General features: G+C 42.3%; 1 protein-coding gene across 1 annotated transcript in view; it reads left to right on the plus strand.

Moving 5' to 3' along the window:
• The window catches only part of kcnh4b (potassium voltage-gated channel, subfamily H (eag-related), member 4b), a 62,462-nt gene extending 45,899 nt beyond the window's left edge, over positions 1 to 16,563 (plus strand). The window contains exons 12-16 of the mRNA XM_029629576.2: positions 481 to 519; positions 3,053 to 3,480; positions 4,129 to 4,223; positions 11,094 to 11,170; positions 12,461 to 16,563. Of these exons, the coding sequence (XP_029485436.2) occupies positions 481 to 519; positions 3,053 to 3,480; positions 4,129 to 4,223; positions 11,094 to 11,170; positions 12,461 to 13,597 (1,776 nt within the window). The 3' untranslated portion in view covers positions 13,598 to 16,563. The remainder of the gene's footprint in view (positions 1 to 480; positions 520 to 3,052; positions 3,481 to 4,128; positions 4,224 to 11,093; positions 11,171 to 12,460) is intronic.
• The last annotated feature ends 599 nt before the right edge of the window (positions 16,564 to 17,162 follow it).

A 17,162-nucleotide genomic window follows, 5' to 3' on the forward strand; every position in this document is an offset into this window, starting at 1 on the left:
GGATTATAGTGGTGTGTATTGTACATACAAGAAACTGTACTGTCAGAGAGAAAACATGTATTCAGAATATGTGAAGATAGGCTTCGACAAAAAAAAAAGTTTCACGGTATAAAGTTCATAGTTGAAGCCCGTAATTGCGATACATTGCTGGCAATTTCCCTCCATGGCAGCAGAGAGAAGAACTGCCATCCAATGCAGGACCAATGAACAGATTCAGTCTGCGTGGCAAAGATGCCATCCCTAGCAACATTTAGATAATGATCAAAGAAATAACATTGGGGGGCTTAGGAAACAGGTTCATGTGACTTTATAAGACATAATATATCCCCAAAAGGAGGATTCGGAAAAGTGGACTACCTGAATGCATAAAGGATGTGTTAAAGTGCGTGTGTGCAAATCGATAAAAATGTCATACTATGAAAAAAATCGAATTTGTCTTCCTTATTTACAATCATTCCTCTTGTATTACTCTTTTCACAGGGCCTGACAAGGTTCTCAAGGTCGCCCAGGCTTCCACACGTGAGTGCCGTCCATGCAACTTCAATAATATTGCCTCCATGTAGTCTAACTGACCATTCTTTTCCCCATTCCACTCGTCAAAGTTCCCCATTCCACATAAACCTGCCTGTCACATGCCATTTATTTCAAATGCACCCTTACTAGTTCATCCCACGACAGTTGAAGTCGGAAGTTTACATACACTTAGGTTGGAGTCATTAAAACTCGTTTTTCAACCACTCCACACATTTCTTGTTAACAAACTATAGTTTTGGCAAGTCGGTTAGGACATCTACTTTGTGCATGACACAAGTAATTTTTCCAACAATTGTTTAGAGAAAGATTATTTCACTTGTAATTCACTGTATCACAATTCCAGTGGGTCAGAAGTTTACATACACTAAGTTGACTGTGCCTTTAAACAGCTTGGAAAATTCCAGAAAATTATGTCATGGCTTTAGAAGCTTCTGATAGGCTAATTGACATCATTTGAGTCAATTGGAGGTGTACCTGTGGATGTATTTCAAGGCCTAACTCAGTGCCTCTTTGCTTGACATCATGGGAAAATCAAAAGAAATCAGCCAAAACCTCTGGTTCATCCTTGGGAGCAGTTTCCAAACGCCTGAAGGTATCATATTCATCTGTACAAACAATAGTGCGCAAGTATAAACACCATGGGACCATGCAGCCGTCATACTGCTCAGGAAGATGAACCTACTTTGGTGCGAAAAGTGCAAATCAATCCCAGAACAACAGCAAAGGACCTTCTGAAGATGCTGGGGGAAACAGGTACAAAATTATCTATACCCACAGTAAAATGAGCCCTATATCGACATAACCTGAAAGGCCGCTCAGCAAGGAAGAAGCCAGTGCTTCAAAACCGCCATAAAAAAGCCAGACTACAGTTTGCAACTGCACATGGGGACAAAGATCGTACTTTTTGGAGAAATGTCCTCTGGTCTGATGAAACAAAAATAGAACTGTTTGGCCATAATGACCATCGTTATGTTTGGAGGAAAAAGGGGAAGCTTGCAACCCGAAGAACACCATCCCAACTGTGAAGCACGGGGGTGGCAGCATCATGTTGTGAGGGTGCTTTGCTGCAGGAGGGACTGGTGCGCTTCACAAAACAGATGGCATCATGAGATGTGGATATATTGAAGGTATCAGTCAGGAAGTTAAAGTTTGGTTGCAAATGGGTCTTCCAAATGGACAATGACCCCCAAGCATACTTCCAAAGTTGTGGCAAAATATCTTAAGTACAACAAAGTCAAGGTATTGGAGTGGCCATCACAAAACACTGACCTCAATCCTATAGAAAATTTGTGGGCAGAACTGAAAAAGCGTGTGCCAGCAAGGAGGCCTACAAACCTGACTAAGTTACACCAGCTCTGCCAGGAGGAATGGGCCAAAATTCACCCAACTTATTGTGGGAAGCTTGTGGAAGGCTACCCAAGTTAAACAATTTAAAGGCAATGCTGCCAAATACTAATTGAGTGTATGTAAACTTCTGACCCACTGGGAATGTGATGAAAGAAATAAAAGCTGAAAGAAATTATTCTCTCTACTATTATTCTGACATTTCACATTCTTAAAATAAAGTGGTGATCCTAACTGACCTAAAACAGGGAATTTTTACTTGGATTAAATGTCAGGAATTGTGAAAAACTGAGTTTAAAATGTATTTGGCTAAGGTGTATGTAAACTTCAGACTTCAACTGGATCTGTATAACATGGGTTTCTGTCATGACTTGATGATTGTAATCCAAACACACGTTTTCTGAAGTGTGTTTGGATTTGTAAAAAAAAAAATCAGGGTCATGTTGCTATAACTTCTCTGTAGGGGTTAGTGCCAGCCCGTCGCCAGGGTCAGGTTCATTAGGCACCAAATGGAAGAAAGCGGACTGGAACAGAGAGGGACTACTTGGACACATTTTTTGTTTCACTTTTGAAATGTTTCCCATTATGCCCTAATGAATAAGACCCAGGACTTCCCCTGAAGGTTGGAACTCATTTGGAGCAGAGAAAACGGTTCACTCCCTGGAGTCAGATCGCTAACTGGGTCAATATCTCTGTTAATAATAAGCCTTATGGGCTTATGAATGTAGGTTTGGCTAATGTTTTTTTGACACCTCGCTTGCCCAATTGAATTCTCCTTCAGTGTCACATGTTTTTGTTTTATCATATAAAGATTCAGCAACAGCATCAACCTTGCAATTTCTCATATCCACCCGTAGCTTGATAAAACTACATATGAATTCAATATAAAGAACTTGAATCACATCACATAATCCCCAGCTTCCAATTGGTTTATTCAATTTTACTCATCCCTCTGTAAATGAGATCAGCATGTTCATTAGGTGTGAAACGAAAGAAAAAGGACTAAAACAGTGAAGGGACTTTCTAGACTTATCCAATAAGCAACAGTCTTATTTCCCCCCCTTTGCAAAGAAAAAAAAAAAAATCCATGTTGTATTCTAATGAACCCTGCTCAAATAAGGTTGAAATAAATATGAGAAATTGATACATTTTCTTTTTTTTCCCTGACGCCCAGAACCGCCGAGGTTCCACAGAGCACAAGCTCCCGTCCATCATTGAGACAAAAGGAGGTCTCCATGACGACTCAGATGAGTACTACCACCTATCACCAGCGTCCCGCACCCGCCGTGCAAACCTCCTCTTGCCCAGCCTGAGCAGCCCCGTGCGCCGCACCTCCCTGGGCAATCTGCTGGGTGACGAGCTAAGGCAGTTCAATGCCCTGCGGCGCTGCCGTTCGCCCAATCTGAGCCGGGGAGGCCTACCCCGGGGCCACAGCCTGTCTTCCCCACAGCCGCTGCCGAAAAAGGAGCACAGTGTCCCAGTGGCAGCCCCTGCTAGTCCCTCTACCTCAGGGGAGTTGGGGGCAGGGAGTCAGGGCCGCAAGCCCTCCAAGCTGCTGATTCCCACTGTCAGCTATTTTGTACCGCCGGACCTCAGTCCAAGGTAAACCACACACACAGAGGCCCAAGTTTTGTTGGACTTTCACTTTATCGCTGTCTGAATATCCAAACTTGTGCACTAGGTAATATTAAGTGATGTACAGCATTGACAAAGTGTATTAAGTAGTGTGCTAGTGTGGATACTGTGATATAGTCATTTTGTTTTGTAAAGAGTCATTCGCCAAGGCTAAACTGGACACATTGCAGTAAAACATTTTAAACTTCAACCACATTTCCATCGTGCAATTGTAACTAAATAGCAATGTGAACACTGTGTAATGATATGGGATTGCATTTACAAGCTTCTCCAATAGCATTTAAAGCCCATTTAATATCTCACCAGATCTCAAACCACTTTAGTAAAGCAATAAGATTTTTTAATTTCATCCAACCCCTACCACACACCATCCATCCATATTCATAATGTATCGGACGGTGTCTAGTGAGCCCCACATGAAGGCAATACTGTAATGTGGCCCATAAGGCTCCGATGTCCTCCGGCCCAGAGAGTTTCAGCTCTACTCAGGTTAATCCTGCATGGGCAGCTGCCAGTGGGGCTCCCATTGCGGCTCCTTGGGTCGTGTGGCGACGGATGATAATTTGATAATTGAAAGGGGCTCTACTGTTACTGTTGCCCCCCTCTCCCTGCCAGGGTTGTCGACGGCATCGAGGACAATGGTCGCACGTTCCTCTTCAACATGGAGCACAGTGGGCCCAAGGCCAGCACCACGGGACGTCCCAGTGAAGGTAACGCTAAACCCGTCTTAAACCCTGCGTTGACCGCACCCTGACCGCACCCGCTGCGGGAGTCTCACCGGGGAGCCAGATGGCTTGAAGGTGAACGTGGGGTTCAAACTGGGGCAGACATCATGCTGTCCCATATGCAGAATAGAAGTTAGAGAAATTAAATGACATCTCAGGTGTCTTCAGAGGTGAGACAAGGCAGTAAAGGACATATTGGGCAATGTAATTCAATCAAAACTAGTTTGGGCTTGTTACGGTTGACATTACAATAGGTAAAATATATCCCCTATTTTCCCCTAATGCTGAACAAGGGTGAGTAGCCAAAAGCATGTGTTCTTTACGAACACACTAAGTAGCGTCACGTTAATAACATATATATTAGCTGAGGATTAATGACACATTGACAACGGGGCGACAGAAGGGCGTATCAAGGGGAGGATTCATGATATCCAAGCATGACCGATTTAGTTTTCACTTGTAATTAACCGATGTGTATAAGTGACGAAATAGTCGCCCTTATTATTTTCGGTTCCACCAGGTCTTGTTTGTGACTATGTCACGCATTTTCACATCTGAGCGAGGGGCCCATCCTGCGGACAGGCTCATCCCCTCAAACCCCAGAGGCAAGAGACAGTCCTCTGACATGGGAGTCCAAATACCAAATTATTTTCCCACTTTGTTTTACTTTATTATCGTTCTTGATTTTTCGTTCATTTTTAGGTTCATGATAAGCAGGCAGATATGGTTCACAGTTTTTTAAAATTTATATCGATGCATCATGGGGAATTTAAGGTCATAAGTCTCAATGTAAACGGACTGGGGAGTGACATCAAGAGAAATAAGGTCATAGCAAAGATGAAACGGGAGAGAGGTGACATACTATTCTGTCAGGAAACTCACTTATCCACACCTGAACACGAGAAACTCAAGAAAATGGGATATAGAAACACTTTTTTTTTTCGTCTTACAAAATGGGTAGAAGGGGAGTTGCAACCATGATCCCACATTCAGTTAATTTTGAGTTTATGTCAGAAATAAAAGACAAGGAGGGTAGATTTATACTGGATAAAAAGGAAGTTACATTATTTAATGTATACGCACCCCCAGGGAGTGACATGGTCTTCTAATTGCCACAGAAACCTCTGACACTCTTCTGTGGAGGGGACTTTAACACAATTATAAACTCTAAATTGGACAGCACAAACCAAAATAGGAAAATGAGCCTAGTTGCCAAAAAGATCAATAGGATACCTCAGGATCTAGGACTGCTCAATGTATGGCGTGACACCCACAAGACCGATAAGGAATATACTTTTTTCTCAGTCCGCCACACTGAATACTCCAGGTTAGACTACTTTTTTCTATGTACAGTGCAGATACACAGGCTTAAGGATTGTTGGATTGGACAGAGAGACTAATCAGATCATAATGGAGTTTACTTAACTCTACACCTTGATAGCAAACCAATAAATACTATATGGAGACTTAATACAAGCATGCTGAATGATACAGCATTCAAGGAATCAATAAAGACAGAATTGAACATCTATCTGGAGAATAATGATAATGGGGAAGTATCTCCTGCTATATTGTGGGATGCAGCTAAGGCGGTTATTAGAGGGAAGATCATAGCCACATCATCTCTCAAGAAAAAGAGTAAAGCACAGAAACTGCTGAAATTACAGGAAACCCGAAGAAACTTAGAACGATCTCATAGTCAATACAAAGAACCTCTTATATTACGAGAGATTCAAAAGGTAAAATAGGAAATTTACCAGATTTATAGAGAAGAAGTAGAGAAAAAGCTTAGGTTCCTGAAACAACGATATTATGAAGCAGGCTCAAAGGCAACCAAATTACTAGCATGGTAACTCAGGAAACAACAAGAATAGAATATCATTTAAAAAATAAAAGACCCTGTCACACCCTGACCGTAGAGAGCGTTTTATGTCTCTATTTTAGTTTGGTCAGGGTGTGATTTGGGTGGGCAGTCTATGTTCTATGATTTTCTATATCTATGTGTTTGGCCGGGTGTGGTTCTCAATCAGAGGCAGCTGTCTATCGTTGTCTCTGATTGAGAACCATACTTAGGTACCCTTTCCCCCCACCTGTTTTGTGGGAAGTTAACGTTGTCTTTGTTCAGGGCACATAGCCCAAAGCTTCACGGTTTGGTTTTTGTTCTTCGTTTTGTCAGCGTCATTTTTTAATAAATAGAAAATGTACGCTTACCATGCTGCAACTTGGTCCAGTCCTTCAGCCAGCCGTGACAGCCTCCAAAACAAAAAAGATCACATGCAAATTAGATGAAATACAGAATGCATTTGAATCATATTACACAAATCTGTACAAGCAACCAGAGAAGGCAGATGCACAGACAATAGGGCACTTTTTGAACTCACTTGATCTCCCCTCAATTGGGACAGAGCAAAATGATAGACTAACTTTAGAAATATCCACTGAATAAATTAATAAAGCAATATCTCAACAAAAAGTCAACAAGTCTCCAGGCACTGATGGCTTCCCATCAGAATGGTTCAAGACCTTCAGAGAACAATTAGCACCTCTACTTAAGGCCTGTTTTAACTGGACACTGAGGGAGGGGGGTCTCCCACCGTCATGGAGAGAGGCCATCATATCAGTAATCCCAAAAGAGGGTAAAGATAAGAAAGAATGCAGTTCATATAGACCTATCGCAATTCTTAACACAGATTATAAACTATATGCATCAATAATAGCCAAAAGAATGGAGAACATAATCCCAGAATTGATTGACGGAGATCAAACTGGTTTCATACAAAATAGGCAGACACAGGACAATATAAGGAGAACACTACATGTCATGGACCACATTACTCAGAATAAGACAAGTGCAATATTAATCAGCCTAGATGCAGAAAAAGCATTTGATTCAGTGGGATGGGATTACCTATTCCAAATTATGGAAAGATTTGGTTTCAACAAAGAAGTGATATAGTGCATCAAAACACTGTATTCATGTCTGACCGCTAGAATAAAGATAAATGGACATTTGACACGAACGATAAAATTAGAGCGAGGGGCAAGACAAGGCTGTAATCTTTCACCCACGCTCTTCTCCTTGTACCTAGAACCATTAGCACAGGCAATAAGACAGGACCTAAACTTAGAGGGAATAACAATAAGAGGCAGTGAACATATATGCGGATGATGTTCTGTTATTCCTTAAAGACCCAGGCTCAAGTGTACCTAGATTGATGGATGTTTTACAAACATTTGGAACATATTCAGGGTGTGTGCTTAGCGTACACAAAATCCAAGCCCTAGTATATAAATCTACCCCACAGGAAGAGCTGAAGAGTAGCTATAACTTCCACTGGACCTCTTCATCCATTAAATCTCTGGGAGAAAATTTACCAAAAGATACACCCAAACTTTATTGCATGAATTACGATCACATTAACAAGAAAATATATGATGACCTAGACAGGTGGAATTCACTTCCCTTAGATCTTAGTAGTAGAATTGAAACAATCAAAATGAACATCCTGCTGAGGTTACTGTATTTGTTCCAATCACTGCACATAGAAATCCTGCCTAAATAGTTTAGGGAACGGGATAAACGGATATCAAGGTTTATCTGGAAGAGTAAGAGACCAAGAACTAGATATACAACATTACAGTTACAAAAAAACTGTGGGGGTATGGCCTTACCAAACCTAAAAGATTATTATGTGTCAGCCCAAATGAGACCTCTGGTGTGTTGGTGCAATTCAGAATACGAATCCAAATGGAAAGACATCGAGACTACTTTGACAGAGATACCCATACAGTCAGTTTTGGGAAACAAGGACATGGTAAAAGAAATATACAATAGACAAAATCAGTGGATTAATTTCTCTCTGAAGACATGGTTTAGGGTAGTTAAGCAAAATCATTTAGACAGAGAGATCAAACTGCTGAGTTGGCCCGCATACGACCCCAGCTTCATCCCTGCAACTCAGGACAGCAGGTTTAAACAATGGACGCAGAAAGGCATCACATCATTCAGTACAATTATAAGGAACGGGAACCTAGATAACTTCCAGGACCTAAGTAAAAAACAAGTGTTTTTCCAAGTGTTACCTGAACTAAAAATTACCAGTTGGCCCAAACTTAGCTCCAACTTGAGAAAATGTAAGCGAAAATGTGCTATTAACATACAATGTTTTCAACGTACATACAGTGGCTTACATATTATTGTGTTACAGAGTAGGATTGAAATGGTTTTGTCATTTTTTTTCTCAAAAAACTACACTAAATACTCTGTCAAAGTGAAAAATGTATATATTGTTTTTATAAATCAAAAATCCATAACTAAAATATAGTTGCATAAGTGTAATGGATTCAGGCCTTTTGTTTAGGCAAGCCTAAATTAGTTTGGGCTTAACAAATCACATAACTACAACTGAACTACAACTGAAGATCTCGTACAACGCTGTGTACTTCTCCCTTCACAAAACAGCGCAAACTGACTCGAACCAAAATAGAAAGAGGAGTGGGCGGCCCCGGTGCACAACTGAGCAAGAGGACAAGTACATTAGAGTGTCTAGTTTGAGAAACAGACGCCTCACAAGTCCTCAACTGGCAGCTTCATTAAATAGTAGTTTCTTGGCATGGAATAGCCTTCATTTCTCAGAACAAGAATAGACTGACGTGTTTCAGAAGACAGTTCTTTGTGTCTGGCCATTTTGAGCCTGTAATCGAACCTACAAAGACTGATGCTCAACTAGTCTAAAGAAGGCCAGTTTTATTGCTTCTTTAATCAGAACAACAGTTTTCAACCATGCTAACATAATTGCAAAAGGGTTTAGGTTTTCTTTTTCCTTTTAAAATGATAAACTTGGATTAGCTAACGCAACGTGACATTGGAACACTGGAGTGATGGTTGCTGATAATACGATAATACGTCTATGTAGATATTCCATTCAAAATCAGCTGTTTCCTGCTACAATAGTCATTTACAACATTAACAATGTCTACACTGTATTTCTGATCAATATGATGTTAATGACAAAAAATGTGCTTTCCTTTGAAAAACAAGGACATTTCTAAGTGACCCTAACATTTTGAACGGTAGTAAACTCATCAAAAAAAGCAATGTCCCTTTTTCGGGACCCTTTCAAAGATAATTCATAAAAATCCAAATAACTTCACAGATCTTCATTGTAAACGGTTTAAACACTGTTTCCCATGCTTGTTCAATGAACCATAAAAAATTAATGAACATGCACCTGTGGAACGGTCGTTAAGACACTAACAGCTTACAGACGGTAGGCAATAAGGTCACAGTTATTAAAACTTAGGACACTAAAGAGGCCATTCTACTGACTGAAAAACACCAAAAGAAAGATGTCCAGGGTCCCTGCTCATCTGCGTGAACGTGCCTTAGGCATGCTCCAAGTAGGCATGAGGACTGCAGATGTGGCCAGGGCAATAAATTGCAATGTCCATACTGTGAGACACCAGCACTACAAGGATACAGGACGGACATCTGATCGTCCTCACAGTGGCAGACCACGTGTAACAACACCTGCACAGGATCGGTACATCCGAACATCACACCTGCGGGACAGGTACAGAATGACAACAACTGCCCGAGTTACACCAGGAACGCACAATCCCTCCATCAGTGCTCAGACTGTCCACAATAGGCTGAGAGAGGCTGGACTGAGGGCTTGTAGGCCTGTTGTAAGGCAAGTCCTCACCAGATATCACCGGAAACAACGTCACCTATGGGCACAAAACCACCGTCGCTGGACCAGACAGGACAGGCAAAAAGTGCTCTTCACTGATGAGTCGAGTGTTTGTCTCACCAGGGGGTATGGTCGGATTCACGTTTATCCCCGAAGGAATGAGCGTTACACCGAGGCCTGTACTCTGAAGCGGGATCGATTTGGAAGTGGAGGGTCCGTCATGGTCTGGGGCGGTGTGTCACAGCATCATCGGACTGAGCTTGTTGTCATTGCAGAGTTTATATATTAAACCACCTGGACACATCAAAGATACAGCCGTCCTTCGGAACTGAGCTGTAGGAATGAAACTGCTTAGTTATGCTAGCATTGGTGGTTTTAAAACAGCTAGAGTTCAATGCTTGTGATGGTAGAAAACTAAGGATGGATCAACAACATTGTACTCACTCCACAATAATGACCTAAATGAAAAGAAGAATACAAATATACAGAATAAAAATATCCCAAAACGTGCATTTGTATGCAACAAGGCACAATATCCTTGAGGAAAACCTCCTTCAGTCTGCTTTACACCAGAGACTGGGAGAGGATGAATACACCTTTCAGCAGGACAATGACCTACAACACAAGGCCAAATCTACACTGGAGTTGCTTACCAAGAAGACAGTGAATGTTCCTGAGTGGCCAAGTTACAGTTGTCTTAAAGGTCCCGAACAGTCATTCTGATTCCCATGTAAAATAGCCTTTTGAGTTACTAAAGCTAGCCATGAACTAGCTAACACCAGACACAGATGAAGACCTAGCTAGCCATGAACTAGCTAACGCCAGACACAGATGAAGACCTAGCTAGCCATGAACTAGCTAACACCAGACACAGATGAAGACCTAGCTAGCCATGAACTAGCTAACACCAGACACAGATGAAGACCTAGCTAGCCATGAACTAGCTAACACCAAACACAGATGCAAGGGGAAACATATACGTATCAATGCCATAGATGAAGTGTAAACTTTTAATTATATTCGCTAGCACACTCCAGTATTGTAAATCAATCAATCACACACAGCCACTCAACATATCAATCACACCAAACAACAAATGAACCATATTCCTTGTTTTATGAGCCTAAGAGGTATTTGTCTTCTTCTGTTTCTTCCTCCACAGATACGAGGCAGGTGAACGCCACTTTGCTTCTGGAGTCGGAAGAGGTTAGACAGAGCATCAGTCAGCTCAACCAGAAGGTACAGTACATTACAGTAGAGTAAGCCTCAGTGCAGCCTAACTGCTGAGTGAGAAAGAGAACACTAGTCCTATATTTCTTTCTGAGACTACTCCTATGTTTCTTGCTGAGACTACTACTACTTTCTTTCTGAGACTACTTCTATGTTTCTTGCTGAAACATGCAATTGGTGAAAATATCTATAGCATTAGGAATGAGCATATTTGCACATTCAACGCCACATCTTGGATTATATGTGAACCACTTGGTGATACTACAAAGAACGACCGAAAGTACAAATCATAGCTTGAACGGTTAACCTTCTTGTGATTTAACAAACGTGTTACCTAGGCTCATAAATTCTCACTGGAGAAAATGTATTAACCCTTAATAAATGCATATAAATGCATATCGGCATCCACCACAATCTCTGGATTTCGATTCTATTCCAACTCTATTGTATTTTATTATATTCCTATTCTATTCTATCCAAATTCTATTCAACTCAAAATGACTTTATTCTATCACATTCTATGCAATTTCCACCTTTATGTAGCACAATGTGTTCTTCCAATCCCTAATGTGGATGCAAATGTGTGGCAGGTGGTGCTGGAGTATACAGATGGTTCTAGGTAGGCCTTGTCTGAAGTGGGTATTAATTAATCAGCAGGGTGCTTCTGCATTGCAGAGAAAAACCTGCAAGCGCTGACTCGACAATACCAAAAATACCTGATGATGACAACCCAACCCGCCCTAACATTCTCCTCGGATTCCTTCTACCCCCCCCCCCCCATGTGCCCTTCCACTTTCCCCCTTTTTGAATCGTTATAGTCTCTCCCTCCCTCTCTCTCTTGGGAATTTTTGGGATGCATGTGTAAACAGGTCATTTCTTAGTCACAGAGAACAGTAGCTAGTCCGTGTTGGATAGGCGTACTTTGTGCAAGCTTCAGAGAGAGTAAGAGTCACGCTGTGAGGGCTGGAAATTAGTTGCAAAGATATGCTTGAGAGAACAAAATTCGCTGCCGTTTGGGTCGGGCTATTTTGTAAGTGGCGGTCGTGCTATGAAAAGTGGCTCCTGTGCCATGTTCATTTCAGACATATGTAAAGTATATATATATTTACATATTGAGATATTCAGACTTGAGATCCTCGCACTAAACTATGACTTTCGCGTGAATCATTTAGTGACGTCAGTGGGAGACTTGCATGAATATTCGCCTTCAAGGTGCAGATCAAAAGGTCTGAATACATTCATATGTTGCCGCTTTCCCCTCCCCAATCTAACCCCTGAGTATATGTTCTCTCTTCCTAGATGGGCAACTTGAACAACGAAGTGTCTCAGCTGACCAAGGACCTCCATCACATGATGCACCTTCTCCAGGCCCAGGTGGCTATGCACCACTACACAGCCTCCCTGTCCTCCTCCTATCCCTACGCCGTCCAAATGGTCTCCAACCCCAACTCCACCGCCAGCACTGGCACAGCCTACAACCTGGCCCCCAGCAGCCTGCACCTCCATCAGGACCCTGGGAGCATGGAGGGGGGACACACGGACACACTCCACCCTTGCTGGGGCTACAGTGAGGCTCCAGGGGGGAGCTGCCAGGCTAGGGCCACAGGGGGTGGACAGCCAGAGGGCCACTACCAGACCCAACCTCAGTCTTCCAGCCCAGGGCCCCCTAGCTTCTACCATGTGACAGACTCGTCGGCCGTGCCAGGACCCTGCCGGGGATCTGGTAGAACCTCACCCCATCCCTGGACTGGCCCTTCCTTGCTTAGCATTAGCCCAACCTTACAGAGTGGTGGTAGCCCAGGCACGGCTACCACTGCTGGGCATGAGGACTTTGGCGAGAGTCGCCCTGGCCTTGACACTAGCCCAGTTAGCATCAGCCAGTCCCAACCCAGCTTGTGTCTGCAGCCGCCTAGCAGTGGTTTGTACAGCTGTCTGCTGTCTAGTGCTCCCACGTCTACTCACAGCCTCCTGGATACCTACCCCAGCACCTACCCGCACATCTACCTAGCCTCAGAACCCCTTTTACACCCTGCAAGGCCTACCCTGGGGGAACCTGCTGCAGTCCTGGGGATTGATGGGGTTCCAAGCCATGACTTCCCCCAGCAATACACATCCACCTCCAGCCTCCTTGACGATGACCTGCACAGTCTGTCTGTCCATTCCAGCCCTGGAACTGCCCCCTCCTTCCCCAGGCCATCGTCCGTCTGTTCCCAGGACTCAGAGTCTCCTCCTAGGCAGGACAACTGCGCTCCTCCCCACATCCCCTTGGGAGACTCGGCAGCGGTGGGACACACCAGTCTGGAGTGCCTGCTGGGGAATGGGGGCTCCACGGAGAGCAGGGACAGCGAGAGCCCCGGGACCAGGTCGAGGAGATCCAGCCTGGGAGCTCAGACTCAGTGCACAGAGCAGTCCTGGTGCCTGGACCTGACGGACTAGTGCCCTTTCCACACAAGAGAGAATAAAATATCTGGGCCAGCACACTAGGGTCTGCGCTGGCACGATAGTGTGAAAAGGTTACGCTTGGCCCTACAATTTGGCCCCAACAACTCAACCCCAACCACCATCACGGGGAACTAAAACTGGACAGGGAACTGAATCTTTACAAAGACAAGAAATGTGGGCATGATACAGAGCATTATAGGGACTGTGGTACATTGTGCAACACTACGGACGTGCACTTTTGAGTGTTCTTAACGTGTGGCGTGTTTTCCCCCATTTTTGGGGGCGGTTCACTTGTTAGTCCGCGTTCAAGCGACTTACAGCTTTTACTATGCAAACGCATGTCATTTTGTGCGTTGTCTTGGATTTGATCAAGTGTGTCCTTTTTTTAGACGTAGCTCATTTTTGAGGAGTTTCTCTCTTTCAATTGAAAGATCAACCTGAACATGTGTATTATTGAAGTTGAAATCCCGTTCGAGGTTAGAAGTGATTGTGACCAAGGTAGAGGTTCTTGACTGTAACACCTCGATCAAATGTTAGCGCGGAACAGGGGTCATTGTTACGTTCCTACACAAGTCCTCTAAAAGGGGAATTAAATCAAATACAAACCATGATTATATTATTAATATATAAAATGTTTAATTCAGTTCAATGAAACAACATTACACTTGGTTGAAATGGCTACCTTTACAAAAGTAATCAAAGAATGCAACCAAAACGTATTAAGGTCTCAAGAACATAGGTTCAAAATCCAGAAAGCAGTTACTGTTTTCTAATTGATGAACGGTCGTTATTTAAAAAACGCTTTCAATTTTTTTCAGATTAACAAGGTTGGAGGCTGCTTAACATAGCCATACTATGGCTGTGTTTACACAGCCACAAGAACCCAAATCTGATTTTCATTCTATATCTGATCTTTTTTGTCTACACTCAAGTTTTACATGTGACCCATATCAGATTTGCCCATTCATATATATATGTATAACGCTCATGTCTCCGTCATAACAATGGGAGTCGTTGTCCCAAAGGCAGGAAGGCAGGCGACAAACCTTAGGTCCAAAATAAGCCCATAGAAACGCTTTGGGCTTATTTTGGATAGATTTTTGGCAAGAGTGAAACCTCTAATTTTACCTCCTCTCTGCTCACACGGATGTAGCCTCTGAAGTAGCACACATATGCAATCCTCATTTCCTGTCACTGTTCCTTTAAATATTAGGGTGGTTGTCATGGTCAAGGCAAATCATGGTAAAAAAAAAAGAAGTAACATTTCAGAGCAAAGAAATCTGATCTGAGCGTCCAGACAGAGGTCACATATGGAGGATCGGGTTTGTATCAGGATTCAGCTCCACATATGGAGATGGTATAAATCGGAAGTCAACAGATCTGATTCCATGTGGTCTTTTGCTGTTTACACGTTAGGGAAGAAGATCAGATAGGTATCAGATATGCAAATAATTGGCAAAAGATCTGAATTGGGCTGCTTCTGTAAACGCAGCATAAAGGTGTCCAATTATGAACATCATGAATAAATCTCTATACTACACATAGGGGCATTTGCTTGTTTAACCAAAAGATGACTATTTACACATTCATTTGTCAAGCAGTACTACAAGCAGTAAGCTAGTGATAGAGTGCATCCAAAATGGCACCCTATTCCCTATATAGTGCACAACTTTGGACCAGGGCCCATAGGGGTCTGGTCGAAAGTAGTACACTATACAGGGAATAAGGTGCCTTTTTGGGACGGAGCCATACACACCTGTGAATTAGTGGGTTCCCGTAAGATATTCAGTCGAGATGAAGCCAATCGATATTGCGTAACCACAAAACATGAATTTACCTTAACCTGTTCCCCCACAGCTGGTTATTGAGCACAAGACGAGTTTCATAAGAATTTCGAAAAGATAAAATGTCGACCTTCGAGTCAGCCATAGAGTATATCATTTGAATGATGTGTTCTGAATAGAGCTGTGTCACTGCACTCCGAACCAGACTAGAGCTCACCTGGAAAGAGGGTTTCTAACAACTTCTGCACTCACACAGAGATAACTCCTACAAGTAAGAATACATGTTAAAGTATACATTTAGGCTTCCTCGCAGAGGATTTGGCTGTTATGACCTGTTACCTCATTGCATGCTGAAGTTGTTTATTCTTTTCCCTAAGGAAAAGGTATCGACAATATGTTAACATTCTATTCGAGATACTGTAGATTGTATAGACAAATACTGTACTTGCATGACAGGTCGAGGCCGACTGATTCACACGCACGGTTGGATGTTTTGACTTACTATTACATACTGGGCATATACGTTTTCAGATAAAATAATATATCTATTAATTGTTTTTGGTTGACGTGGTGTTTTTTTCTCCCAAGTTCAGGCATGTTTATGTTGGAAGATAAATTGTTTTGTGTATTTTCAATCTCAATTAATTCATTATTCGCAACCAAATAACATCGAGATAATTTAAAAAGCAGTTTAAAAAAATCCTAACACCTATTAAGGGCTAGATTCAATCCCTATCATGGAAGATCTGCATTATAGCACGATTGAAATTGAAAGGGCATTTCTTATTGAGCCAACATATGCAGTGTTTACTATGAATTTGCGAACGCAGAAACATTGCCTTTAAATATCAATTGAGCTAGTGCGGATCTTCCTCTATAAGGATAGGCTTAAGTGTACAATTTAACACCCTTATACAAAGCACACATACAGTATAGTAGGAATATTCAAATAAAGCTGCAAAAAACAGTGTACCCCCATTTTGAAAGTTAATACTATTCATTCCTAGCTAGGAAAAGTTCCCTGAGGAAATATACTTAATATATTCTATAACTTCCAAACTATTTATGCCCGAAGGAGAAAAAAACATAATCTCACGTCAATATTCAGAGTATACCATAATTTTGTTTGAGATGATTTCTCCTTGACTGACATAATAAAATATGCTGACAAATCCTGCTGTGTATTTTACTCAACTTTCTCTAAACTAGGGCTGTCAAACTTAACTCCCAAGAGAGAGCACATGTTCCCTTAATCCATGAGAAACAATATTTCATAATCCATCTGTTTGTCATAGTGGCAGGCTCATGCCTTTCTGTCAGAGCAGGCTGGTTGAGGAAGAATTTCCATCCTCATTTCTCCCTACACCAGCCGCCACTGCTTTCTGAATGGCACGACAGCATGAGTGACACACACCAGGGAGGGGCTGTCACTGAAGAATGCCACTAAATATCCAGTAATTAACAGTTTACAAAGTTTCAGTCGTTCTAGTGGCTACATTACCACAAATAAATGAGGAGTTTAGGAATTACCCGCTCTCGTCAGGTTGGCCAGCTCTCATCAGGTCACAGTAAGTGACGTTCAGCTCAAGATCACTGTGGAGCTCAGTTTGGCCATTCACACATGCAAACACACCCGACCTGGGCTCATATACATGCTTTATTTAACTCTTTGTGTGTTAAATACTTATTTTCTCTGTATTTGAGTATTTTCTAATCATTTTGCCGAATCAACTACTTCTACTCAAAGTCGGAACTACTTTGCTTTATTATTATGA

This window comes from Oncorhynchus nerka, linkage group LG23 (genome assembly GCF_034236695.1).
Source record: "Oncorhynchus nerka isolate Pitt River linkage group LG23, Oner_Uvic_2.0, whole genome shotgun sequence".
Classification (NCBI taxonomy): domain Eukaryota; kingdom Metazoa; phylum Chordata; class Actinopteri; order Salmoniformes; family Salmonidae; genus Oncorhynchus; species Oncorhynchus nerka.